At 43.9% G+C, this 26936-nt stretch overlaps 1 protein-coding gene and 2 pseudogenes across 1 annotated transcript; 2 read left to right on the top strand and 1 right to left on the bottom strand.

Moving 5' to 3' along the window:
- The first annotated feature begins 753 nt into the window (after nt 1-753).
- Nucleotides 754-5466, top strand: LOC147000212 (ral guanine nucleotide dissociation stimulator-like). Its single transcript, XM_085833720.1, has 4 exons — nt 754-855; nt 1507-1706; nt 2624-2894; nt 5455-5466. The coding sequence occupies exons 1-4, from the start codon at nt 754-756 to the stop codon at nt 5464-5466; spliced, it is 585 nt and encodes a 194-aa protein (XP_085689846.1).
- Nucleotides 5467-7948: 2482 nt separating this feature from the next.
- The window catches only part of LOC147000211 (uncharacterized), a 31957-nt pseudogene continuing 12969 nt past the window's right edge, over nt 7949-26936 (top strand).
- Nucleotides 23685-24088, bottom strand: LOC110284472 (profilin-1 pseudogene; annotated as a pseudogene).

Below are 26936 nucleotides of genomic sequence, written 5' to 3'. Positions count from 1 at the left end.
CTCTTCGGGTCTTACAATGGGAGTAACCGGGAGAACAGATTGGAAAATTAAGAAAGTGAGTCACTGTACATGGGTATGTCTCTTTAGATACAGGGAAAATCAGGAAGTCTGTTCATTTTGGATGAATTTACCAAACAGTTTTCAAGCCCTGGTGGCCATGGCCACTTGCTGCCTCGCTCTGTGACAGACACACTGTTGGCATTGCCAAACCTGTGTTTCTGACAGGCCAGCTTTTGCCTCTAGTTGTTTTCACATGCAGGAGAAGCCATTGTGCCCAGTTTCTCTTTACTAAGAGGTCTCTAGAGATTGCTTCTGCAGGAATATTTACTGCTGCTGAGACTATTATGGTGGAGGCGCTCTCCTCCCCACAGTGAAGGAGCCCCATTCTGTGCTACTGGGATTGCTCTGTGACACTGCCCTTTATTTGAAGGCAGAAGCCACAGACTAGACTCCAGCCTGGCTGTACATTCAGCCCGATCACATGTTGGCAATGTATTTTTGAGTAACAGATATGTTCATCTGTGTTTCTAAGTCAGTCACTCTTAGATATCCTTTGAAAATCAAAACACCAAACTTCAACTTGGAAAGCATGCAGCAAGGACTATCTCAGTAGAAAGAGCTTGAATCATTTCTGTTATGAGCCAATCTCTGAACTCGTGCTGGGAGCTAGGGGCAGCTTCCATTGTAAGCCAACTGATAAATTTGAGCTGGCTATTTACCAAAAATTGCAAACCTTGGGATTTGAATCCTAAGATGAATGTGGTGGTAGAAATTGGTTCTGAGGAATCCAGTTCCTATTCAGGAATACTGACACTTGCTCACAAGTCACAGGAACACAGACAGAGTAGCACAAAAGTAAAGCAGTATGACTAAAAGTATGTATATTAGCTCAGGTGAGGCTGAGATTAGGGTGCTCTTCTCAAGGCTGAGGCACTGCCTGTACCCAGACCTCCCCAGAAACAGTGAGTTGGGACACTCTAGTGTAAATGGGTCTAGTTATGCATATGGCAAATGGGAAGACAGTAGTCAGCACCTCAGGAGTCTTTTGGGAAAGCCCTCTATGAAGAAGGGTAGTAAAGGGACCCCCAGGAAGTAACCTCAATTCCTCAGACAATAACCCAACAATGCCTGGTAAACAGGCAGCCAACTGCTTAGAGCCAGCCCAGCAGGCTCAATTGTCTGAGACCCTAGAAATAGCACTACAAAAAAGTTCTCTTGCTGTCTTTGGACTACTTGAGGCTCAGGCCTCAGGAAAACCCACCTTTGGAGCCTTGGTGGTATCTGGAGTCACTGGGTCTGTACTGGTCTCCAACGCCTCTTGCTAATTTCACAGGAGACAAACAAGATACTAAGTTGCCAGGACCAGGACCATACCGATCAGGTAACCATTCTGAAGCCTCACCTCCCTAAACTTCTCTCTTCTTGTTTGAGAGTGTGAGTGTCCAGGAAAATACAGAATCAGCACTTTGCAGCCTGTTTGAGCCATCCACACTGATCTTTCCTTAGAATAAGAGCAAATCTGAGTCTAAACTGACCCTGGAGAAGTCCTTCATAGGATTACATATCAGTGGGAACATGGTGGGAAAGCTGATGGACCAGCTGGTGCCTTCCATGCAGGCTGGGGACCCCTTCTTTGTCCCTGCCTTCCTGTACACATACCAAAAATTTGCCACCACCAAACAGGTGCTTGACCTGCTCTTTGTGAGGTGAGAGCCCATCTCTGAGGTCATCTTGGAGTCCTGTGGAGTGCTGAGCTTATGTATTCTCCAAGACTAATGTGGGGACCCTATGAAATTAGTCCAGTAATGCGTCCCCCAGTTCTGGTCCTGAGCCATGTGTGTGACTGTCCCCTGTACTATGCTGAAGCTCTCTGTTCTGGGCCCCATTGTCTTAGACCTCAAGGAAAGCAATTCTTCCATTTGTAAAAGAAGCTGTGGAATCTATATGAGGGGTCCACAATGGAGCAGAGATCCCTGGAAGGAAATCTGAGAGACTCTGTGCTGGCTGACATATCTGGATTGAATGTTTTGGTCCACTCATTGCACAAACATATATATACAGGTTAACAATATACTGACAGGAGACAGAGCTCCCAGGCCCTTTGCATTTCTGTTTTCCTTCCAGAGTTTTCCCGCCCCTTAAATATCTTAGAGGTAGGGGACCAGGACTTTACAAGTGACATCTTTCCTGGTCTTCTCTAGGTATGGATACTCTGCTCTTATCTTGAAGAGGATAAGCAAGTAAAGAAGGAAGTGGGCTTCATGTTACAAGGGAAGGCTAAAGCCTGCAGAATAAGAATATTTGGGTAGCAAGGTTAGATGGGTCTCACACACCTTTTGATTTCTACTAGACTGCTCAAACCTGTGTCATTGTCTACAAGGGGAACAGAGTTATAGGGGATGAGGTTTTGGCAAATAAGGAATGGAAGAGTGTGTAGAGACTCGGGTCTGGCCACTGTGAGGATCCATCCTCATCCCAGTCCATACCAGGCAGGTTTTTCCAGCTGTATTCCATCAGAGCCTGGGCATAAGGTATATAGAAGCCCCTGCTCACTTGGACCTTGCACCTCTGCCTACCATGTGTATGTGGCCTGTTCATTCTCTACTTGGGAGTTCTTCCTGAGGGCCCATGGGAGAACTGAGCAAAGAGAGACCAGGCCTCTGACTCTGCTGTTTCTACTGTGCCCTGAGCACATCTGCACCTTCCTGGAGACACAACTGCTCATGTTTCCTGAGAATTTTTGCCAGTCCTCAGATTTATCCATTCTGAACCAGCTGATGGTCTACTTGCTTCTGAACATGCCCTGCTCAGATCTAGCAGTCCATGTCCATATGCTTCTGACCCAGCTGAAGAGCGAAGAAGCCAGTGATTCAGAGAGCAAGGAAAAGACTCAGGTAGGTGCTTGAGACTCTTTGTGTTATGAGGGTTCCCTAGCTGGTGTCCTGGGGAAGCTTGAGAGGCTCCTGTTTGCAGGAGTTGTCACTCAACCCTGGCCTGGGTATATGACCTTTTGTAGGTCACAGTCAAGATTCTCAGCAGACATGGACTCTCATCTTTGGAAAGGCTGAGAGGAGGTCTCATCCTGGGTATCTTGTCTCTTGCATCCCACCACCACTTCTCCTTCTCTACAAGCCTGCATCAATTGTACATCTATCTCCATCCTTAGTTCTGTAGAGCCACACATCTTCAGATTTTAAGTGTGGTAACTGGCAGTAAAACCAGCCAATCTGCAGTGAGAACCACCTTGTGCACAAGAGTCAGAGAGAAAAAAAAAACCCACCAGAATGTTCTGTGACACCTCTGGTGTTGGACCCAGATGTGGTATCAGCAGTCCAGTTGCACATCTGATAGCAGCTGTGGAACTATGTCTCACCACACCCACTGACAGTGCACTTTGCACAGCTCCCACCTTTGCTGCAGTGGGTGTGCTTCCCCAGGAAATGGCCCTGCCACTCCCTCTCCTCCTCTAGGGGCCCATCTAATATCCACTCTGCAGACAGCTCCAGCTCTGTGGCCTTCCACCCATCAGAGGTCCTTCCATCACTGCTGGCTTCACTTTCTCCTGAAAAATTCTGTTTTTCACTTTCTGGATTATTTTTTTTATATTTGCTTTATTATTTCAAGTATTGATTTTAATAAATCAGCATTAATTTATTTTTGTATTGAATAAATCCATCATGGTGCCTATTCACCAGGCTGTACAGGGGCTAGTAGTGTCCTCATACAGACTGAGGCCCCAAGCAAACCACATAAGCCCTCTGAGATTACATACCTGCCATTCGAGGTGGGAAAAGTCCTTGGCTTCACAGAGACCATATGATTGCTGAAAGAGACCCATGGAATCAAGACAGTGAAGGCATGCTTCTGTGTCCTTAGGCAATGCTCCTAGTGCTTAGAGATACAGATTTTGTGGTAAAGTAGACAGGTTCTCCTGAGTTTCTGCTTTAGTCTCAGGCTCTTTATCTGATAAACTGGGTGGCTGTAAACCTGCCTCCACTTGGGGGTATGAAGAAATGCAATTGGGTAAGGAACTCCCTCCACCCAGCTGTGTATATACCTACCATCGCTAGTGTGCAATGCACAATTTGAAGACAGGGAGTCTATATTCTGAAAAGCTTCTTTCTGTTAACTGTGTCTGAACCAAAGTAACTTTCTTAAAAGATTACCTGGGAGTGATGATGTAAAGGTAGAGGGAATAAAGTAATCTTCCTGCAGAAATGGCAGAAACTGCCTTTATATGTTACTTGGTCTTTTCTCCTTCCTACTTTTAATATTCTTTATCCTGTGCATTTAGTGTTTTGATTATTATGTCACAGAAGGATTTTCTTGTCACAGAAGCTTTTTCCACTTTGTATTTTCTTCAACTGTTGTGTCAATATCTTCCAAGTTATCTTCTATGCCTGAGATTCTCTCTTCTGTCCCTTGTATTCTGTTGGTGGTGCTTGCATGTGTAGCTCCTGATCTCTTTCTTAGGTTTTCCATCTCCAGGGTTGCCTGCATTGGTGATTTCATTATTGCTTCTATTTCTAGTTTTAGGACTGCTTTGTTCAATTCTTTCACCTGTTTGATTGTGTTTTTCTATATTTCGTTAAGAGATTTATTTGTTTCTTCTTTAAGGGCTTCTACCTGTTTGCCTGTGTTTTCCTGTATTTCTTTAAGTGGGTTATTTACATTCTCCTTAAAAGCCTCTATCATCTTCATGAGATGAGATTTTAGGTCAGAATCTTGCTTTTCAGATGTGTCATGGTATCCAGGGCTTGTTGTGGTGGAAGAACTATGTTCTGATGATGAAAGATTACACTGGCTTCTGTTGTTTATATGCTTGTGCTTGCCTCTTACCATCTGGTTATCTCTGGAGTTAACTGGCCTTGGTGTCTCTAACTGGAGCCTGCCTCCTTAGAGGCAGGCAAGGCTCTGTGACCTGGGTTAGAGCAGGCCTCCTTAGAGGCAGGCAGTGCTGTCTCTAGATAGGAATGGTGTCCTGTGTCCCTGGTTAAAGCAGGCCTCCTGTGTCCCTGGTTATGACAGACTTCCCAGTGGAGGTGCAGACAAGAAGAGAGATGGGGCTCACACAGAGGGGGTGGGTCCTGTGTCTACTGGGCTTTACCCTCATGGTCTCAACTGGTACAGGTATTGGGATGGGGGGGGGGGGTCTTACCTGTGTCCCTGGTTACAGCCAACCTCCTGGCAGATAGGCAAGCTGTGGGTTATGGGGGAGGGACAGAAAAGCCAATCTGTTCTGGCAGAGGTATAAACCAGAAGCTTAAAAAATAACTTTAATTAGAGTTATGCAGTGATTATGTAAGACCCTTTAAAACAATTCCTTAAACTAATTTGGATTTTTAAGACCTAGTTTTTAATGTAGTTAAACGTTTGCCAAACTGACAGAAAATATTAATTATCTCGAGAAGACATAAAATTCCTCATGGATTTCTGTTTAACTTTTTGCAACAGATTCTCATGTAACTTTGGCTGGCCTGAAACCCTTTCTGTATAGCAGCTGATTTTAACTTTGAAACTTGTGTTTCTTCCAACTTCATCCACATCACAAGTGCTGGTATTAGAAGTGTAGCTACCAAGCCCAGACAGAGTCCTTGCTGTTTGGAGGATTGTTGCTGCTGTTGCTGCTGTTGCTGCTGTTGCTGCTGTTGTTAGATAGACATTCACTATGTAACCAGACTGTCTTGGAACTTTTTAAGCCAGGCTGGCATCAAATTCACAAAGATTTTCCTATCCCTGTTTCCTGAGTACTAGAATTAAAAATTCTTACCTTTTTTGTTTGTTTGTTTGTTTGTTTGTTTTTGTTTTTCGAGAGGGTTTCTCTGTGTAGTCCTGGCTGTCCTAGAACTTACTTTGTAGACCAGGCTGGCCTTGAACTCAGAAATCCACCCGCTTCTGCCTCCCGAGTGAAATTCTTACTTTTTAAACTTAGTTTGTTGGTGTTATTGGGCTTTAAAAAAAAAAACTTTGTTGTTGTTTTGTTGGCCTGTTTGCAAATTTTATTAAGAGCAGACTATTACCTAACTAAAGAAATTTTCTGTTTAAAGTAGAGAATTAAACTCTAGTTTTATATCATTATATTCAATTTTTGCATTAAGAACTTTAAAAACTGATGAAAAATGTACAAAGATTGAGAGACCTTGGAACACTCAATCCTAAATAGGGTGTCCTCATCAAATCCCTCCCCTAAGGGGTCAGGGAACTCTGCAGTAAAGGAGGTGGGGAGTTTGTAAAATCCAGAGGGAAGAGACAACAAAGAAACAAGGCCTTCTACATACAACAGGACTGATACACTCTGGTTTGGAGGCAGCAGATTCCCAGCTGAAGCAGGATCACAGCCCCAGCTCTCAGAGGAGGCTCAGAATGCAGGTTCACTTAGAGCAGACAGTTCTACCAGCCTCTCTGTCTGTCTGGGACACCTGAAGGGCTGCATCCAGGGGAGCATGAGGGCCTGCATGGTGCCTACAAGGATAGAGAGTGAAGCTGCACCCCTGAACAGCTGCCTCAGGCTCAGTCACTGGAAATGGTTATTATAGGATGTACATAAATTGTGGACTTTCATCACCTGGTCATTCATTTCTTTTGAAACCAGCTCTTAACCAATAATAGCTACCTGTCTTCATAAAATAATTACAGTGCAGTGAAGGTGATTTTTCTACTTGTATTCTCATCTGCTATGTCCTATTCCTCCTCAGTAGCCACTAGAAAAGCTGGGTTGTGGAGAGGAGCTGCTGCAGCCTCCAGGACTCCTCTCTAGATCCCCCTTCAGTGACTTATCCTGTACTGCTTTTCCTGCTGGAAACAGGAAACAAAGGTGTAGACCTCAATGATGCCCAGGCTCATAGAACTGAAGGAGTCTGTAACAGAAACCATGAAAATATCGTAAAAAGGAGTAAAGGGGGAACTGCATTTCATGTTGACAAGGAGGAACACAATGCTCATGAACTCTAAACCTGCCCCCCTAGTGCTCCTTGTGAAGTCAAGACATGCCCATGGTATTAACTCATCAATCACTGGCTTGCTAATCACTGTGAATGAGGGCTGGCCTTGGGATGAAGACAAAGGGCTTTGGAGCAGAGACCACTGCACAGAAAAAGCAATCAGTGAGTAAGAAGGAATAAATGAGACAAGGAACGAGAGAAGAGTTTGGCTGCCAGATAACATGGATAGTGATATAGAAATTATAATGTTGAACATTGACTCTGCTGCTGTGACAAGCACCTTAGGGAAGGCAACGGTTTCTTGTGGGCTACAGGTCGCAGTCCATAACTGGAAAAAGCCAGGACAAAGACACAATCAAGAACTTGAAGCAGAAACAATGGAAGACGAATCAGTTCTGAAACAGTGTTGGGAGCCAGCTTCCATCTTGTAAGCTGGTGGATATGGGGTGGATGTGGCTGAGCCAGCAATTTACAGACTGTTGCACCTCTGGGCTTGAGTTCTAAAATGATCATGGGGTGGGAACTGGTCCTGAAAAAGATAATTGCCATGCAAGAACACTGACACTGTGGGACTGGGGACTGGCACAGGTGTGTGTGTTTGTGTGCTTGCTTTTCATACAGAACACCACAAGGTAGCATGGAAGAAGGCACCATAGCTAGGGTTTAAAGTGGGCCTGGGTGAACAGGGCTGAGTTTAGGAGTAGGGATAGAGATGCCATTCAGGTGTAGGGACTCAGACTGAAAAGCTGCCTGTACCCAGACATCCCTTGGAGAAGTAGAATGGGACACACTTATGTTTCTGTGTCCACTTGTATACTTGGGGTGTCAGAGGGGACCTAGGAGCATTTAGGAAAAGCCCTGTGTGAAGGGAAACAGTAAAGAGACTCTCAAGAAGTGATATCACTTTCTCAGACAATGACCCAACAATGCAGAACTCTGGTAACAGACAGCCAACTACTTAGAGGCAGCCCAGCAGGCTCAATTGTCAGAGACCCTAGAGAAAGAAGATGTGTTCTTACTGTCTTTGGACTACTCCAGGCTCAGACCTCAAGAAAGACAAGAGTGAAGGCCATGGAAGGGCCTGTAGATATATGGCTCTCTCTTGCCTCCAATGTCTTTGGCCATTTATCCAGATGGAAACAGACTTGACACAGGACAGCTAGGCCCAGGACCACGCAGACAAGTTAACCTCTCTGAACTCTCAGTTTCCGCTAGTTTTACTCTGCATGTTTGACACTGTAATTATTGAGGAAAATTTGTAATGATAATAACCAATGAGAATGTTGCAGACCTGTGCTTGTTTGAACCATCCACCCTGATGTCTCCTCAGGGTGAGCATGAGTGTGCCCTAAAGGACATGAAGAAACCCTGTAGAGAGTCCCTCATCAGTGCAGACATGGTAGAAAAGCTGGTGAAGCACCTGGTGCCATCCCTGCAAGGTGGAGACCCCCTCTTTGTCCCTGCCTTCCTGTACTCATACCAAAGATTCGCCTCCACACAGCATGTGCTGGACCTGCTGTTGAAACGGTGAGTGCCCACATCCACTCTCTTTGCTCTCAGGTCCTCTTGTTTGTTCTGGGAAGCACTCTGTCTACTTCTTGTCTAGAGTACTGTCAGGACACTGAAGCACAAATTCAAAAAATGCTTCTTCCAGACTTGACCTAAGGGAGTGTGCTGGCCAAGCTGAGACCCTAATGGATGTGGCTGTCCCCTCCACCTTGAAGAAGCTCTCTATCTTTGGCCCAAATTTGCTGAGGCCTTGGTGGAAGCACTTCTTCCATTTGTAAAGAACATTCCAGAATTCCTATTGAAGTACCTAGTATAGATCTGAGAGACCTGTGATCACTGAGGCATTTGTGTTTACCCATTGCACAAGCATCTTTGAAGCACCTATTCTATGCAGCTGAGCAGTTCACACCCCATTGAGTCAGGAAGCAGAAGAGAATCAGGGCACTTGGCTGACTTTCTTCTGGGATTCTGTCCAGACCCCAGACCAATGGGACAGTGTTGTAAACATTCAGTGTGGGTGTTCCCTCAATGGTGAATCCTCCTTAGAAACTCCACTGCAGGACACACAGGTGCACCTCACCAAGCTCTGGACTTTTCTAAATGCACTCAGGTCTACAGTCAACACTGAATGTGAAGCATACAAGGACAGAGCGTTGGGTGGGTGGAGCAGCTACAGGCTTTGCAGCTTGATAGAAGTTGGGTTGGAAAGCGTTTACTTGGAGGATGACATGTGGAAGTGCCTCTCAGTCAGCATATATGGGCTCCCTGTGTTTTAGGCACAAAGTAATTGTACTGGGGTGAAATAGGCATGGAGCTTATGAGGATTCCTATGTGGTCTATGTCGGTTTCACAGATTTACTCAAGTATCTATTGCAAATGAAATAGCAGTGACCTACTGTAGCAGAATTTTCCCCTAACTAATTGATTGGATAATAAAGATGACAAGAAGCCAATCTCTAGACAAAAAGGAGGACGCAGGCCTTCCAGGTCTGAGAGAGGAAGAACCTGAGACCCTAATGGATGTGGCTGTCCCCTCCACCTTGAAGAAGCTCTTCAAGGAGGAAGAAATGCCCTTTTTTTAACAGCAAGTTGGGGAGCGAGAGGAGGCAGGGTGTAGACCAGGAACTGTTAGACCCAGTGGAAGAGATTTCCAACATAGAATAGTTGATGAGTTTAAGATGATAGAATCTGCGCCTAGTGATTGTGTCATCTGTTGATTTTAAACTAAGATTGTCTGGTGTTCTCCATCAGCAGTGACTCAGGTGGGCCAGAGGGAAAGAACATAGCGGGGATGGAACTCAGCCAGGCTTTGGACAAGGACAGGGGAAAGGTAAGCACAGCTGACTGAGGAAACCAAGAGAGCAATCTCAGAGCTCTGGAGAGGCAGAGCCAACTTTTGAAGGAGAGGCGTTGGCTAGGAGAAACACACAGTTTGGGCCTCAGGCTATGAACTGGGCCAGGAACAGACCGTGACTGCCATAGGTTGTGTAGTGTGGATTGTTTCTTAAAACTGCATGCTATAGCCCCCCTGAACTAAGGCTGAAGGGTGGAGAAACTTGGCACACAGTGAAGATCAGGTCCAGACCACCAGATCACATCTGCAGTGGATCCCAACAGGGCACAGATGCATCATGCTACAAGAAGATGGACATGTGTTGAGTGCTAAAGAGTTTGTTTCTCTCCCATAGAGTTGTATGAGGTGGAGAGTTCAGAACAGCTTGACAGTCTTACTGTGGCCTCCTGCTATTGACTTCATCCTAGTCCATTCGGTCTTGCTGACTGCCTCCTTTCTCTCTGTCACATACTGAACAGAAGCAGAATCCATTTTACAGATTCTATGCTGCAGCACCTACTTACAGGCAGTCATCAAGGCTCAAACTTGACAAACCTTGAGGCCTGCTCACCCTGGAGCTTAATAAGAAGCCATGTACCAGCCCCTTTCTAACTGGCTGACGGTCCTTCCAGGGTTGGTCTGACATTCAGAGTGATAGACAGCCATACCAGGTTGGCCTCCTCTTTCCAAGACTAGTTCTTTATGGTGCTGTCATTGACCACTGTGTGACTTCTCTGGCTTCTTTTTACCAGTCCATAGCCTGCAAGCTGTACATGGATACCTTCTTACTTAGATGTTCAGAGCTGATTCCACAGTTGCCATATGGGAGGTAAGTTGCTGCATCTTTCAAGGTGTGGATCCTAGGAGCAGAGGTGGCATGTGTCACCTAGAGTGACATCCAAGTGGAATGGAGATGGAAGGAGATGAGAACACAGGTCTCAGGAGTTCAGGGAGCTGGAGCTGTGGGATTTTAAGCTTGACATGCTTCATAGAATAACATCTGAGAAAGGAGGGGAGTAGGGTCACATGGAGCAAGGAGGAGGAGTCCTGCCTGGAAAACTCTCAACCTCTTTTGCTGGCACCAGGTCTCTCAAAGCATCATTTTCACACAGTGAGGACACTGACTTGCCATGCCAATGTGGGGCTTATGAAATTATCTTATACCATGATCCAAACTTAATAGAAGAAAACAAAAGGCAGGAGAACATGAACTTCAGGCTCTGGAGAGGGGAGTCCCAGAAGCAGACAGATAGTTTTTGCCAGTGTCTCCTGAGGCTGAGCTTAGTCTCCCCCAAACCTGAGATAACACCTCTTGTTACTGCATCTCCAGCCAGAAGGCTACCTCCTCCTACTGCACATGTAGTAAGATGGGTCATGAGCTAGAGGAAACCAAGGGAATACAGAAAGGTTTTTCTGGGAATGCGGTGCCCTGGGGTCCTATGTAGGTCAAGCCCAGTGCTGTTCAAAATCTGCTTTATGCTGGGGTGTGAGTTTGCTTTGAACAGAGAATGTGATCCCTGTTCACCTACCACAGGGATCTGATGCTATAAGAGTTTCTGGGCATCCCTGTGAGTTCATGTGACTGTTGCAATGTTGCATGTGTACACCACGCTCTGTCAGATAATGAACCTGACCACTTGTGCGATGAGATGCCAGCAAACTATTGGGTCTATCAGTGTTATGGTTATCAGAGCCAGAACTAGAGAGCATACATGTTAGAATTGGTAGTATGGTGCCAGGTGGAGAGACTCTAGCTTGAGTCAAGTAAAATTTCACGTGTAAACCCTTTCACCAGATTGTTCTTCAGGAATTTGGAATGAAAAGTTAATAGACCAAAAGTGTGAGGATAGATGTGTGTGTGTGTGTGTGTGTGTGTGCATGTGACTCTGTAGGTTTTCAGGGTATGTGCATATGTTTGCATTTGTCTGTGCATGTATGTGTGTGTAAGAGCGTGTGTGTGTGTGTGTGTGTGTGTGTGTGTGTGTGTGTGTGTGTGTGTGATAACAATACTAATCGTACAGAAGACTTCCATCACCCTCCAAATTTCTATCCTGCTAGGTGGAGGCTGACATTCCACATTATGGGAAGTGGTTTTCAAAAGGAATATATATTTTTATTTTGAAGTCACCAATAAATGTGGGTTATTGTTTCTCATTGTTCATGATGCATCAACTGGTCTGGTTGATGCTGGCCTTTCTTTTAGATAAGGAATGGTTTCTTGTTCCACTTATGTCAAACTGAACAAAGTTCTCATCTCAGGCAACCAAAATCACTTTGTATTCCAATTGCATTTGCTAGTGACAGAGATTTATGGTGTTTCTGGTATTGGTCAGTTGTTCTTAATGCTGATGTCTTCACACTGCCTTAAAAGTACCTTTGGTGTACTTCAAGCTAGATTTGCAGGCAGCAGGTCCCCCAGCAGGATCACAGCCCTGGCTCTGAGGAGGAGGCAATGCCTATAGATCTGGGAGATAAACACACATTCTTCCGGATCCATAGTCCAGCTGAAAAAGTACATGCTCATAGATAAGAGAGGGGCCTAAGGAATGCCAGAGAACAGAAGTGTCACAGGTGGCTCACAGCCCTGGCTCTGAGGCTCAAAGTGCTGATTCACTCAGAGAAGACAGTTCTGCCAGCTTCTCTGTTTGTCTGGGACAACAGGAGATCTGCGTCCTTGGGAGCATGGGAGCCTGAATGGTGCTTGCAAGAATAGAGAATGAAGCAGCAGCCCTGAACAGCTGCCTCTGGCTCACTTCAGATTCAGTCACTGGAAAAGGTTATTATGGGATGTACTTAGAGCACAGACATTCATTATCCAGTCACTCCTTTGTTTGAGAACTAGCTCTTATCCCAAGAAATCTGTACTTTGGACATTCTTCTTCATTAAATCATTACACTGCACTGAAGGTGACTTTTTTCCAACATTCTCATCTGCTATGTCCTATTCCTCCTCATGGGAGCAGTGGTGAGCTATTGCACACCCTGGGTTTCCTCTCTGGTTCTCTTTCCAGTGTCTCTCCCTGCCCTGCTTTTCCTGCTGGCAAACTTTCAGGATAAAGAAGGGGACATCAGAGATCTCTGGATATGGAGAACTATTCTATTTGGTTGATTTCAGCCCTGAGTTTGATTATGTCCTCCTGTCTACTCCTCTTGGATGAATTTGCTTCTTTTTGTTTTAGAGCTTTCAGGTGTGCTGTCAAGCTGCTACTGTAAGCTCTCGTCAGTTTCTTTTTTGAGGCTACCGGTTTGCCTCTTACCACTGCTTTCATTATGTCCCATAAGTTTTGGTATTATGTGTTTTAATTTTCATCAAATTCAAAAAAGCCTTTAATTTCTTTCTTTATTTCTTCCTTGACCAAGTATCATTGAGTAGAGAGTTATTCAGCTTCCATGTGTATATGTGCTTTCTGTTTTTTTCTTGGTATTTAAGGCCAGCCTTAGTCCGTGGTGATCTGATAGAGTGCATGAGATTACTTCAGTCTTCTTGTATCTGTTCAGGCCTGTTTTGTGACCAATTATATGGTCAATTTTGGAGAGGGTACCATGAGGTGCTGAGAAAAAGATACATTCTTTTGCTTTAGGATGAAATGTTCTATAAATATCTGTTAGAGGCATTTGGTTTTAACTTCTGTTAGTTTCACTGTCTCTGTTTAGTTTGTGTTTCCATTATCTGTCCATTGCTGAGAGTGGGGCGTGATGTGTGCTTTGAGATTTAGTAAAATTTCTTTTTTTAAGTATTTTTTAAATTAGATATTTTCTTGATTTACACTTCAAATGTTATCCCCTTTCCTAGTTTCCCCTCTGAAAACCCTCTATCTCTCCCCCCATCTTCTGCTTCCTGGCCCTGGCAGTCCCCAATATTGGGGCATATAATCTTTACAGGACGAAGGGCCTTTCCTCCCATTGATAGCCAACTAGGCCATCCTCTGCTACATATGCAGCTAGAACCATGAGTCCCACCATGTGTTTTCTTTGGTTGGTGGTTTAGTTCCAGGGAACTCTGGAGATACTGGTTAGTTCCTATTGTTGTTCCTCCTATGGAGCTGCAAACCCCTTCAGCTCCTTGGTACTTCCTCTAGCTCCTTCATTGGGAACCCTGTGCTCCATTCAATGGATGGCTGTGAACAACCACTTCTGTATTAGTCAGGCACTGGCAAAGCCTCTCAAGAGACAGCTATATGAGGCTCCTGTCAGCAAGCTCTTATTGGTATTCACAATAGTATCTGGGTTTGGTGGTTGTTTATGGGATGGATTCCCCAGGTGGCGCAGTCTCTGGATGGCTTTTCCTTCAGTCTCTGCTTCACACTTTGTCTCTGTATCTCCTCTCATGGGTATTTTGTTCCACCTTCTAAGTTTCCACACTTTGGTCATCCTTCATGAGTTTCATGTGTTTTGCGAATTGTATCTTGGGTATCCTGAGTTTCTGGGCTAACATCCATTTATCAGTGAGTGCATATCATGTGAGTTCTTTTGTGATTGGGTTACCTCACTCAGGATGATATCCTCCAGATATATTTGTCTAAGAATTTTATAAATTCATTGTTTTTCATTGCTGAGTATGCTCCATTGTGTAAATTACCACATTTTCTGTATCCATTCCTCTGTTGAGGGGAATGTGGGTTCTTCTAGCTTCTGGCTATTATAAATAAGGCTGCTATGAACATAGTGGAGCATATGTCCTTATTACATGTTGGAGCATCTTCTGGGTATATGCCCAGAAGTGGTATTGCTGGATCTTCTGGTAGTACTATGTCCAATTTTCTGAGGAACTGCCAAACTGATTTCCAGAGTGGCTGTACCAGCTTGCAATCCCACGAGCAATGGAGTAGTGTTTCTCTTTCTCCACATCCTCACCAGCATCTGATGTCACCTGAGTTTTTGATCTTAGCCATTCTGACTGGTATGAGGTGGAAACTCAGGGTTGGTTTGATTTGCATTTCCCTGATGACTAAGGATGTTGAAGGGTTTTTTAGGTGCTTCTCAGCCATTCAGTATTCCTCACTTGAGAATTCTTTGTTTTTAATTTTTTTTATTTTTTAGATGTTCTTTATTATTATTATTATTATTATTATTATTATTATATATTTTCATCATTTACATTTCAAATGCTATCTCAAAAGTCCCCTATACCCTCCCCCTCCCTCCCCAGCCCACCCACTCTCAATTCCTGGCCCTGGCATTCCCCTGTACTGGGGCATATAATCTTCGAAAGACCAAGAGCCTCTCCTCCCAATGATGGCTGACTAGGCCATCTTCTTCTACATATGCAGCTAGAGACAGGAGCTCTGGGGGTACTGATTAGTTCATATTGTTGTTCCTCCTATAGGGTTGCAGACCCCTTCAGCTCCTTGGGTACTTTCTCTAGCTCCTCGGAGGCAATGGGGGCCCTGTGTTCCATCCAATAGATGACTGTGAGCATCCACTTCTGTATTTGCCAGGACTGGCATAGTCTCACAAGAGACAGATATATCAGGGTCCTGTCAGCAAAAATAGTGCTGGCATATGCAATAGTGTCTGGGTTTGGTGGCTGATTATGGGATGGATCCCCAGGTGGGGCAGTCTCTGGATGGTCTTTCCTTCTGTCTCAGCTCCAAACTTTGTCTCTGTAACTCTCTCCATGGGTATTATGTTCCCCATTCTAAGGAGGATTGAAGTATCCACACTTTGGTCCTCCTTCTTCTTGAGTTTCATGTGTTCTGCAAATTGTATCTTGGGTAGTGTGATGGTGTGTATATTCTTGGACAAGGGAGTGGCACCATTTGGAGGTGTGGCCTTGTTTCAATAGGTGTGACCTGGTTGGAGTAGATGTGTCACTGTGGGTGTGGGCTTAATACTCTCACCCTAGGTTCCTGGAAGTCTATCTTCCACTAGCAGTCTTTGGATGAAGACATAGAACTCTCAGCTCTGCCTACATCCTGCCTGCCTGGAGGCTGCCATGCTGCCACCTTGATGATAATGGACTGAACCTCTGAACCTGTAAACCAGCCCCAATTAAATGTTGTTGTATTTTTTTTTAAATAAAACTTGCCTTGGTCATTGTGTCTGTTCACAGCAGTAAAATCCTGACTAATACAGAAGTGGATACCAGGAGTGGGGTGTTGCTGTGATGGGCCTGACCATACTTTTATTTGAAAGAATGTGGATTTTGAGACTTTGGATTTGGAAAGCAGTGGAATGCTTTAAATGGAGCTTAATGGGTCATTCTAGTAGGAATATGGAAGACTTTGTTGTTGGGAGTAATTTGAACTGTGTTGACCTGGCTCAAGAGATTTCAAAGGAGAAGAATTTCAAAATGTGGCATAAAGATTGTTTTGTGGTATCTTGGTGAAGAATGTGGCTACTTTTTGTGCTTGTCTGAAAAGTCTGCCTGAGGCTAAGGTGAAGAAACTCAGATTAATTGCATTGACAAAGGAAGTTTCAAAAAAGCCCAGCAGAGACTTTGTTCTCTGGTTAAGTCTTATGAAGAGAAATTTGAACAAGCATAGCAAGCTTAGACAAAAAAAAATAGAAAATATATAGTTCGAGTATTAAAGGGGTACCAGGAAGTGAAATGGAGCAAAATCCTGTGTTCTAGGAGATAACAGATTAAGGGAGTGGGACCTTGGGGCAAGATCCTACCCAGCTAAATTTAGATCCAGGCTTGGTGGTACACACCTTTACTCTCGGGAGACTGGCATGCTGATCTCTGTGTTCAAGGTCAATCTACAGAGCAAGATCCAGGATAGCAAGCTTAGGCAGTGAAGGATTTGGAAAACATAAAGCCAGTGATAATGTAATAATACAAGGAGGTCATAATCTAGTTCCTGCAAGCAGTAGAACTCAGCAGCTTCATCCATGTGGCTCTGGCTCTAGAGTTAAGAATGGAAGGAACTAATGGGACAAGTGATGCTGGTTAGCTGGAGCTAAGAAATTAGCAATGATTAAGAAGAGACCAGCATCCCTGAGGTGAAATCTTCTAGGAATTGTTTTCTTAGAGCACAAAGAAGCGATGGTTACAGAGATAGCTAAGGTTGTACCTCGTGCTGCAGCTGGACTTGGTAAGGTTTAAGAATCACCCAGGTGGTACTGGTTTTGAAGGCATAAAGGTGTCATGAAGAGCAGCTGAGGCTTGACACTGTGAGAGGTCATAGAAGGCCACTGGAGAAGGTATAGCCTCAGCTGTAGTTGATCGCCCAGGACTGAAGTGGTCATGCAAAGGATTTGAGGCTTGGCACCATGAAAAGAGCCTATGAGAGGCTATTGGTGAAGCCTAGTTGGAGTGGAACACCCTGTTGTATTGGAGATGTCAGTACCATGGGATGATCACCAAGAACAGCAGCTGTAGTGGAATGGATCAACCTGAGCTTAGAGTGCTACAGAGGGAGCTGGAGAAGTGATGCCAGCCCTTAGGAGGAGCCCAAAAGATCAAGTGGTATCCCAGACGCTGAAACAAGAAGCATAACATTGAAGTTGCCTTGAAGACTCAAAGATGACTCAAAGACTCAGAGCCATGGGATACATGCTGAGGAAAGCTGCTAACAGGGAGTAGAACCAGCCCAGAAGAAAGCAGTTTGTTGCAGTCAACGAAGATGAAAAAGCATTGGAGATCTGAAGACTGCATTGACATCAGTGGAGATGCAGAGTTTGGAGTTTGCCCATCTGGTTTCCTGTCTTTCTTTGGGGATTACAGTTCAGTGATTGGATGAATCTCAGAAGAGACCTTGAACTTGTGACTTTTAACATTGTTGAGACTGCTATAGACTATGAGGACTTTGAAAACTGGACTAAATGCATTTTGCATTATGCTATGTTTAATATGTCCCCCCCCCCCCGACTCATGTGTTTGAACAAGTCTATTGGGGTCAGAAAGTGGAATGTGATGGTTTGTATATTCTTGGACAAGGGAGTGGCACCACTTGGAGGTGTGGCCTTGTTGCAATAGGTGTGACCTGGTTGGAGTAGATGTGTCATTGTGGGCGTGGGCTTAATACTCTCACCCTAGGTGCCTGGAAGTCTGTCTTCCACTAGCAGTCTTTGGATGAAGACATAGAACTCTCAGCTCTGCCTACATCCTGCCTGCCTGGAGGCTGCCATGCTGCCACCTTTATGATAATGGACTGAACCTCTGAACCTGTAATCCATCCCCAATTAAATTAAATGTTAGGTTGTTGTTTTTTTTTTATAAGACTTGTCTTGGTCATGGTGTCTGTTCACAGCAGTAAAACCCTGACTAATACAGGTAGTCTAAGTCTCTGGGCTAATATCCACTTATCAGTAATTGCATATCTAATGACTTCTTTTGTGATTGGGTTACCTCACTAAGGATGATTTCCTCCAGATACATCCATTTGCCTAAGAATTTCATAAATTTATTGTTTTAATAGCTGAGTAGTACTCCATTGTGTAAATATATCACATTATCTGATCCATTCCTCTGTTGAGGGATATCTGGGTTTTTTCCAGCTTCTGGCTATTCTAAATAAGGTGGCTATGAACATAGTGGAGCATGTATCCTTATTACCAGTTGGAACATTTTCTGGGTATATGCCCAGGAGAGGTATTGCTGGATCTTCCACTAGTACTATGTCCAATTTTCTAAGGAACCACCAGATGGTAGGATTTCCAGAGTGGATGTTCCAGCTTGAAATCCCACCAACAATGGAGGAGTGTCCCTCTTTCTCCACATGCTCGCCATCATGTGCTGTCCCCTGAATTTTTTATCTTACCCATTATAAATGGTGTGAGGTGGAATCTCAGAGTTGTTTTGATTTGCATTTCCCTGATGATTAAGTATGTTGAACGGTTTTTCAGGTATTCCTCTATTGAGAATTCTTTGTTTAGCTCTGTATCCCATTTTTAATGGGGTTATTTGGTTTTCTGGAGTCCAGCTTCTTGAGTTCTTTGTATATATTGGATATTAGTCTCCTATCAGATTTAGGATTGGTAAAGATCCTTTCCCAATCTGTTTGTGGTCTTTGTTTCTTATTGACAGTGTCTTTTGCCTTACAGTAAAAAGCTTTGCAATTTTATGAGGTCCCATTTGTTGAATATTGATCTTACAAGCACAAGTCATTGCTGTTCTGCTCAGGAAATTTTCCCCTGTTCCTATATCTTTCAGGTTTCTCCTCTATAAGTTTTAGTGTCTCTGGTTTTATGTGGCGTTCCTTGATCCACTTAGAGTTGAACTTTGTACTAGGAGATAAGAATGGATCAATCCAAATTTTTCTACATGCTACCTGTCAGTTGAGCAAGCACCATTTGCTGAAAATGCTGTCTTTCCCACTGGATGGTTTTAGCTCTTTTGTCAAAGATCAAGTGACCATAGGAGTGTGGGTTCATTTCTGGGTCTTCAATTCTATTAAATTGATCTATCTGTCTGTTGCTGTACCAGTACCATGCAGTTTTTATCACATTTGCTCTGTAGTACAGCGTGAGGTCAGGCATGATGATTCCACCAGAGGTTCTTTTATTGTTGAGAATAGTTTTTGCTATCCTAGGATTTTTGTTATTCCAGGTGAATTTTCAAATTGCCCTTTCTAACTCTGTGAAGAATTGAGTTGGAATTTTGATGGGGATTGCATTGAATCCGTAGATTGTTTTTGGCAAGATAGCCATTTTTACTATGTTAATCCTGACAACCCATAAGCATGGGAGATCTTTTCATCTTCTGAGATCTTCTTCAATTCCTTTCTTCAGATACTTGAAGTTCTTATCATACAGATCTTTCATTTCCTTAGTTAGAGTCACAGCAAGGTTTTTTATATTATTTTTTATATTATTATGAAGGGTGTTGTTTCCCTAATTTCTTTCTCAGTCTGTTTATCCTTTGTGTAGAGAAAGGCTGTTGATTTGTTTGAGTTAATTTTATATATAGCTACTGCACTGAAGCTGTTTACCAGGTTTAGGAGTCCTCTGGTGGAATTTCGGGGGTCACTTATGTATACTATCATATCATCTGCAAATAGTGATATTTTGACTTCTTCCTTTCCAATTTGTAACCCCTTTATCCCCTTTTGTTGTCTAATTGCTCTGGCTAGGACTTCAAGTACTATATTGAATAGGTTGGGAGAGAGTGGTCAGCCTTGTCTAGTCCCTGATTTTAGTGGGATTGTTCCAGTTTCTCTTCATTTAGTTTGATATTGAGTACTGGTTTGCTGTATATTGCTTTTATTATGTTTAGGTATGGGCCTTGAATTCCTGATCTCTCCATGACTTTTATCATGAATGGGTGTTGGATTTTGTCAAATGCTTTCTCAGCACCCAATGAAATGATTGTGTGTGTGGTTTTTTTTCTTTGAGATTGTTTATATAGTGGATTACATTGATGGATTTCTGTATATTAAGCATCCCTGCATCCCTGGGATGAAGCCTACTTGATCATGATGAATGATTCTTTTGATCTGTTCTTTCAGTTTGCTAGAATTTTATTGAGTATTGCTGCCTCAATATTCATAAGGAAATTGGTCTGAAGTTCTCTTTCTTTGTTGGATCTTTGTGTGGTTTAGGTATCAGAGTAATTGTAGCTCCATAGAATGAATTGGGTAGAGTACTTTCTGTTTCTATTTTGTGAAATAGTTTGAGGAGAATTGGAATTAGGTCTTCTTTGAAGGTCTAATAGAACTTTACACTACACCCATCTGGTCCTGGGCTTTTTTTGGTTGGTAGACTATTAATGACTCCTTCTATTTCTTTAAGGCATATGTGGCTGTTTAGATCATTAATCTGATCCTGATTTAACTTTGGTACTGAAAGACCCACAACGTGAGGACTCCCCCACGTTCTGACTCAGGAGAGGCGACACCCCAAATCACACAAGAAACGGTCTTGCTGCAACTGCAAGAGGATTTTTATTCGAGAGCGTTTCGGGCCCATGGTCATACACCACGCAGGGGTAGAGGACCATGGCGCCCCGAGTAGCTGAGTAAGGGGGTATTTATTTTTTTATTTTTTTTAAAGGGGGCATTTAAAGGAAGAAACCACAACTCAAGGAGGTGGGGAGGGCGTTGTTGGAAAAATACCAAAAATACCAGTTAAGAGTCACAAGGAAGTATAAAGTCACAAGTGTCAGGTTATCTCTCAAGACAGTTTCTAAGAACCCCTAACAATCTAAGAGCCCCTAAAGATAGCACATTTGCACTGTAGGTTCCAGTAATGGTCAGGGTGCAATTCTTTGAATTGAACCCAGGAAGCGGGTAGGTGGAGGAATGTCGCTATCTGTTTTATGACCAGCACCTGGAGCACTAAGCCACAAAGGCTACACTCCCAAGCCTGGGCCCAAAAGCCTCGAATTTTGTTTTTACTTTGCTATACTTTTTTAATACTTCTTCAGTACCTGGTATCTGTCTAGAAATTTGTCCATTTTATCCATGTTTCCCAGTTTCATTGAGTATAGCTTTTTGTAGTGAGATCTGATGATGCTTTGGATTTCCTCAGATTCTGTTGTTATGTCTTCCTTTTCATTTCTGATTTTGTTAATTAGGATACTGTCCCTGTGCCCTCTAGTTAGTCTAGCTAAGGGTTTATCTATCATGTTGATTTTCTGAAAGAACCAGCTCATAATTTAGTTGATTTTTTTATATAGTTCTTTGTAGCAAGCTGCCCTGTGGCTTACAAGGACGGGGACCACCTGGGAGGCAGGCTGGGGCTGAAAGAGACTTAGAAGGTGAGAAAGATAATGGAGCCAAGACAAAACCCTGTTCAAGTCTCAATGTTTATTAGCAGTCTGCTCTTATAAAGTGGGGAAGCCCATCCCCATGTCACAACAGGCTTCTTGATGTTTTGTTGCCAAGTTGTTAGCACTAGTCCGCCAGAGCCATTAGCAGTAAGTCACCAGTTCAACTCTTGGTGCCTGGAGCCATTTGGTCAGCACTAGGTCGCCAGGCTGGCTGCTTATTCAGGAATCTCTCAGGAAGACAGGTTCAGCCTCTCAGCAGGTGGCAGAATCTCAGGGCAGTTGTCACTTGAAAAAAAGCCAAACAAGTTGGAAAGCTGCACAGCATGTGGCCCTACCTCAGTGGCAACAAGGTTTGTACCAGCACTCTTCAGGCTGGGGGAGGCTACAGTTCTTTTTGTTTCCACTTGGTTGATTTCAGCCCTGAGTTTGATTATTTCCTGCCAGCTACTCCTCTTGATTGAATTTGCTTCCTTTAGTTCTAGAGCTTTTAGGTGTGCTGTCAAGCTGCTAGTGTGTGCTCTCTCTAGTTTCTTTTTGGTAGCACTCAGAGCTATGAGTTTTCCTCTTACAAATGCTTTCATTGTGTCCCATAGGTTTGGGTATGTTGTGGCTTCATTTTCATTAAACTCTAAAAAGTCTTTAATTTTTTTCTTTATTTCTTCCTTGACCAAGTTATCATTGAGTAGAGTGTTGTTCAGCTTCCACGAGAATGTTGGCCTTCTATTATTTATGTTTTTATTGAAGATCAGCCTTAGTCCATGGTGATCTGATAGGATGCATGGGATAATTTCAATATTTTTTTATCTGTTGAGGCCTGTTTTGTGACCAATCATATGCTCATGTGGAGAAGGAACCATGAAATGCTGAGAAGATATATTCTTTTGTTTTAGAATAAAATGTTCTGTATATATCTGTTAAATCCATTTGTTTCATTATTTGTTTATTTCAATGTTTCTGTGTTTAGTTTCTGTTTTCAGGATCTGTCCATTGGTGAGAGTGGGGTGTTGAAGTCTCCCACTATTATTTTGTGAGGTACTACAATGTGTGCTTTGAGCTTTACTAGAGTTTCTTTAATGAATGTGGCTGCCCTTGCATTTGGAGCATAGATGTTCAGAATTGAGAGTTCATCTTGGTAGATTTTACCTTTGATGAGTATGAAGTGCCCCTCCTTGTCCTTTTTGATAACTTTGGGTTGAAAATTGATTTTATTAGATATTAGAATGGCTACTCCAGCTTGTTTCTTCAGACCATTTGCTTGCAAAATTGGTTTCCAGCATTTTACTTTGAGGTAGTGTCTGTCTTTGTCCCCAAGATGGGTTTCCTGTATGCAGCAAAATGTTGGGTCCTGTTTATGTAGCCATTCTGTTAGTCTATGTCTTTTTTTATTGGAGAATTGAGTCCATTGATAGTAAGAAATGTTAAGGTAAAGTAATTGCTGCTTCCTGTTATTTTTGTTGTTTGAGTTGGGACTCTGTTTATGTGATTATCTTCTTTTAGGTTTTTTGAAAGATTGCTTTCTTGATTTTTCAAGGGTGTAGTTTCCCTCCTTGTGTTGGTACCTTCCATCTATTATCCTTTGTAGGGCTGGATTTATGAAAAGATATTGTGTAAATTTGTTTTTGTCATGGAATATCTTGGTTTCTCCATCTATGGTAATTGAGAGTTTTTCTGAGTATGGTAGCTTGAGCTGGCATTTGTGTTCTCTTAGGGTGTGTATGACATCTGCCCAGGATCTTCTGTCTTTCATAGTCTCTGGTGAGACGTCAGGTGTAATTCTGATAGGTCTGTCTTTATATGTTACTTGACCTTTTTCCCTTACTGCTTTTAATTTTTTCTTTGTTTAGTGCATGTGGTGTTTTGATTATTATGTTACTGGAGGAATTTCTTTTCTGGTCCAGTCTATTTGGAATTCTGTAGGTTCCTTGTATGTTCATGGCATCAGGGAAGGTGTTTGTTTGTTTGTTTGTTTGTTTTTGTTTTGTTTTAGTAGAATCTTTTTTTAATTCAAAAAAAGAAAAAAGAAACCCAAAACAAAAACAAGAATGAAACCCAAGACCAAAAATTTTCCAAACACACACAGGAGGGGGTATGGGTAGGGGGAGGTATCTGTTTGTCCATCCCCAGCCCCCAGCCCATTTTGTTTTGGCAGCAATAAGGAAAATGGGCCCAAAAAATAATAGTATGTATGTGTATGTAAAGAAGGGGGTGCAAAAGCTAAAGGGAACGGTATGGGGAGGGACAAATGAGGTCAGTACTGGGAACACCGCAGGCGAGAGGCCATTTCATAACATCTCTTGTTGATCAAATGACCATGGACACCTCCTTTGCCCATCAGCAGGACTAGCGTCTTGGCAGTCATGATGACAGTGACATTGAAGGTGGGGGCTCCTCCAGTGCTCTTGGTATGAAGATCCATTGTAAATTCCCTGTCTCACAGCAGTGAATCCCAGATCAGTGAACATTTCTGGCCCCCAAATGTCAACCCATTCACGAAAAAAAAACCTTGATGGTCTTTGCCTACCACGTCACCAAACTCAGATGGTATAATGCTAACGAAGATCTTCTCTGGGGACAGTGGCCCAGACAGAGTCCTTTTGGCCTACAATGGCCAGCCGTCATAAGACTGTTGATGTAGGTGTTCCACCCGGCCATAGTGCTGCTGCTGGGGTTGCTCTGCTGGCTGCTGCTGGGATCAAGGGCTCAGGCTGTGGCTGGCGGGCGGGGGGCGGGGGCAGAGAGCTCGGGGTGGAACGTGATTCTATTAGCTGTGTAGCAATCCTTGCACCACCACTTCCTTGGAAATTTTCTTGTATAATTTTGTTGAAGATATTTACTGGCCCTTTAAGTTGGGAATCTTCACTATCTTCTGTTATCCTTAGGTTTGTTCTCCTCATTGTGTCCTGGATTTCCTGGGTGTTTTAGGTTAGGAGCTTTTTGCATTTTACATTTTCTTTGACTGTTGTGTCAATGTTTTCTGTGGTATATTCTCTCTTCTATATCCTGCATTCTGTTGGTGATGCTTGCACCTAAGGATCCTAATCTCTTTCCTAGGTTTTCTAACTCCAGGGTTGAATCTCTTTGTAACTTCTTTATTGTTTCTATTTCTATTTTCAGATCATGGATAGTTTTGTTCATTTCCTTCGCCTGTTTGTGTTTTCCTGTAATTCTTTAAGGGATTTTGTGTTTCCTCTTTAAGGGCTTCTAGCTGTTTACCTGTGTTCTCCTGTATTTTTTAAAGGGAGTTATTTATGTCCTTCTTAAAGTCCTTTATCACCATCACAATAACTGATTTTAGATCTGAATCTTGCTTTTCCAGTGGGATGGTGTATCCAGGACTTGCTATGGTGGGATAATTAGGTTCTGATGATGCCAAGTAACCTTGGTTTCTGTGGCTTATGTTGTTACACTTGCCTCTTGCCATCTGATTATCACTAGTGCTACCTGCCCTTGCTATAGCTGACTGGGGCCTGTCCTTCCTGTGATCCTAGTTGTGTCAGAATTCCTCAGAGTTCAGCTGTCTCTGGAATCCTATGATTCTGGGATCCTGTGAACCTGATATCCTGGCTGTGTCAGAGCTCCAGGGAGTAGAGTTTCTTCTGGGAATTGTGGGACTGGCTTTGGAGTTTGTGCCCAAGGTCTGCTCAAGGCACCGGCCCAGACTGGAATGGAAATGACACTCTTAATTACTGGCATGATGCAGCTCTGTGGCAGAACACTTGCCTAGCATGTGTGAGGCCCTACAGGGGATCACAACATCACTCAGAAGCAAAACATTCTTTTGGAAATCTCGTAGTTGTAAGGAGACAGTGGCCTGGAAAACATTACATCACATGGCCACTAAACATAGGGAACCTCAGGAGCTCTGCTTGCTGTAGATGCTGTTGGCAGGGAAGACCTGGTGTGGTACTTCTCCATGCTGTATGGGCACTATCATTACCAACCTCATTTCCAGCATACCAACATTTACTTCTGCCTGCTTACCATCTCATTTGCCAAAGGAAAAGCCAGTTGGCATTGTGTTTAGCAAGGGGACCCTAGAGACTTCTCCTAATGGAGTGTACACTGATGCTGAGACCACAGAGGAGTTTCAGTTGTCCTCAGAGTGAGTGAGCCACACTCCATGAGATCCTGAAAGGAAATAAAACTTGAGACCTGTGATTCATGTAATGTATGTCAGATAGCCCGGCGCCTCCTGCTCACCCCCCCCTTCTATAGGGAGCATAGTTAAAACCTGAAACATTAACCAGATACATTGTCAACTCAGATAAGCCCCCGGTTTTAGAATCCTTATACGCCCCGGCCTGCACGTACTACTCTGCTGACTCATAATCATGTTGCTGATGTTTAAATAAACCAATCATGTGCAACCGCGCCAATTCCTCCCCCAGCCCCAGCCCCTTTTCTATAAAAACCCCTAGCTTCCAAGCCTCGTGGTCGATTCCTCTGTCTCCTGCTCCGCCATTAAAGTTACCTCGTGCTTTTGCATCAAGGAAGTCTCTTGTGTTTCTTTGGGTAACCCCATGTCCTGAGACTTGAGTGGGGATCTCCTTCTTGTGGGGGGGGGGAATCCTACATTTGGGGGCTCGTCTGGGATTTGAGGGGGTCCCCAAGGACTTGAAATACCCCTTGGAGGAACGTTTTGTATGTGTGTGGTGTGTTTGTGCGGCCGCTGAGTCTGTGCCTTATTTTTCGGATTCTGGTATTCTGGCAGCTGCCGTTGAGGTCCGTGAGGACCCACGGCTGCGGAGGGGGACGCCCTAAAACCCGCAGGCTGCACCCCTGGAAGACGTTCTAAGGGAGACCCTGGAGGGAGTGCCCAGGGTTTCAGAACAGTCAGGAGGACCTGGCTGTTGCCTGACAGAGTGAAGGAGAGAGAGTGCTCTTCCTGCCAGAGAAGGAGTGGATGCGGAATCCCACTCCGACAGAGGCAGCATTTGGCTGGTTGTATAAGTCCAGACGCGGATGAGTGTGCTTAGATACTGGTGTCTTTTATTCTCTGTTGCTGTCTTGTTTTTGTGTTGCTGTCTTGTTTTTCTTTGTGGTTTTCGTCATGGGACAGACTGTGGGTGTGGTGCCGACTGTGGACTTGGACTGACGTTAGGACAGAATGTGTCAGTGATAGTTAAGAAAAACAACTCGGTGCGTGTCCCTGGCTGCAAGTAGCCACAGGACCGGACTGAGAACTTCAGGCTTCAGCAGCAGCAGCGTGCGCGCACTGGCCAAGGCGAGGTGCCACGTGGGAAACCGTGGCGGGGGGGGGGGGACACCAATGTGGAGGTTTCCCCAGGATGCCCGCCCCACCACCACCACATATTTCACCACCCATGGGACGGGAAAGAAAAGAAAGAGGGGCGAGGCCCACAGGGCCCTGCACTAGCCCTGCCTGGCTTCCTAGAGCAGCAACAGTGCCTGCTGGGGAGGGGCCAACTAGAGTCGCTGCCTTCCCCCTCCCACTCCTACTCCAGTTGGCCTGGTGTAGCCAGCTGTGAGACCTGTCTTT

This window comes from Mus caroli, unplaced genomic scaffold (assembly GCF_978045245.1).
Source record: "Mus caroli unplaced genomic scaffold, Mus_caroli_1 scaffold_19, whole genome shotgun sequence".
In the NCBI taxonomy this organism is placed as follows: Eukaryota; Metazoa; Chordata; class Mammalia; order Rodentia; family Muridae; genus Mus; species Mus caroli.
Note: the sequence above shows the minus strand (reverse complement) of the source record. Positions and strands in the feature narration are given on the sequence as shown.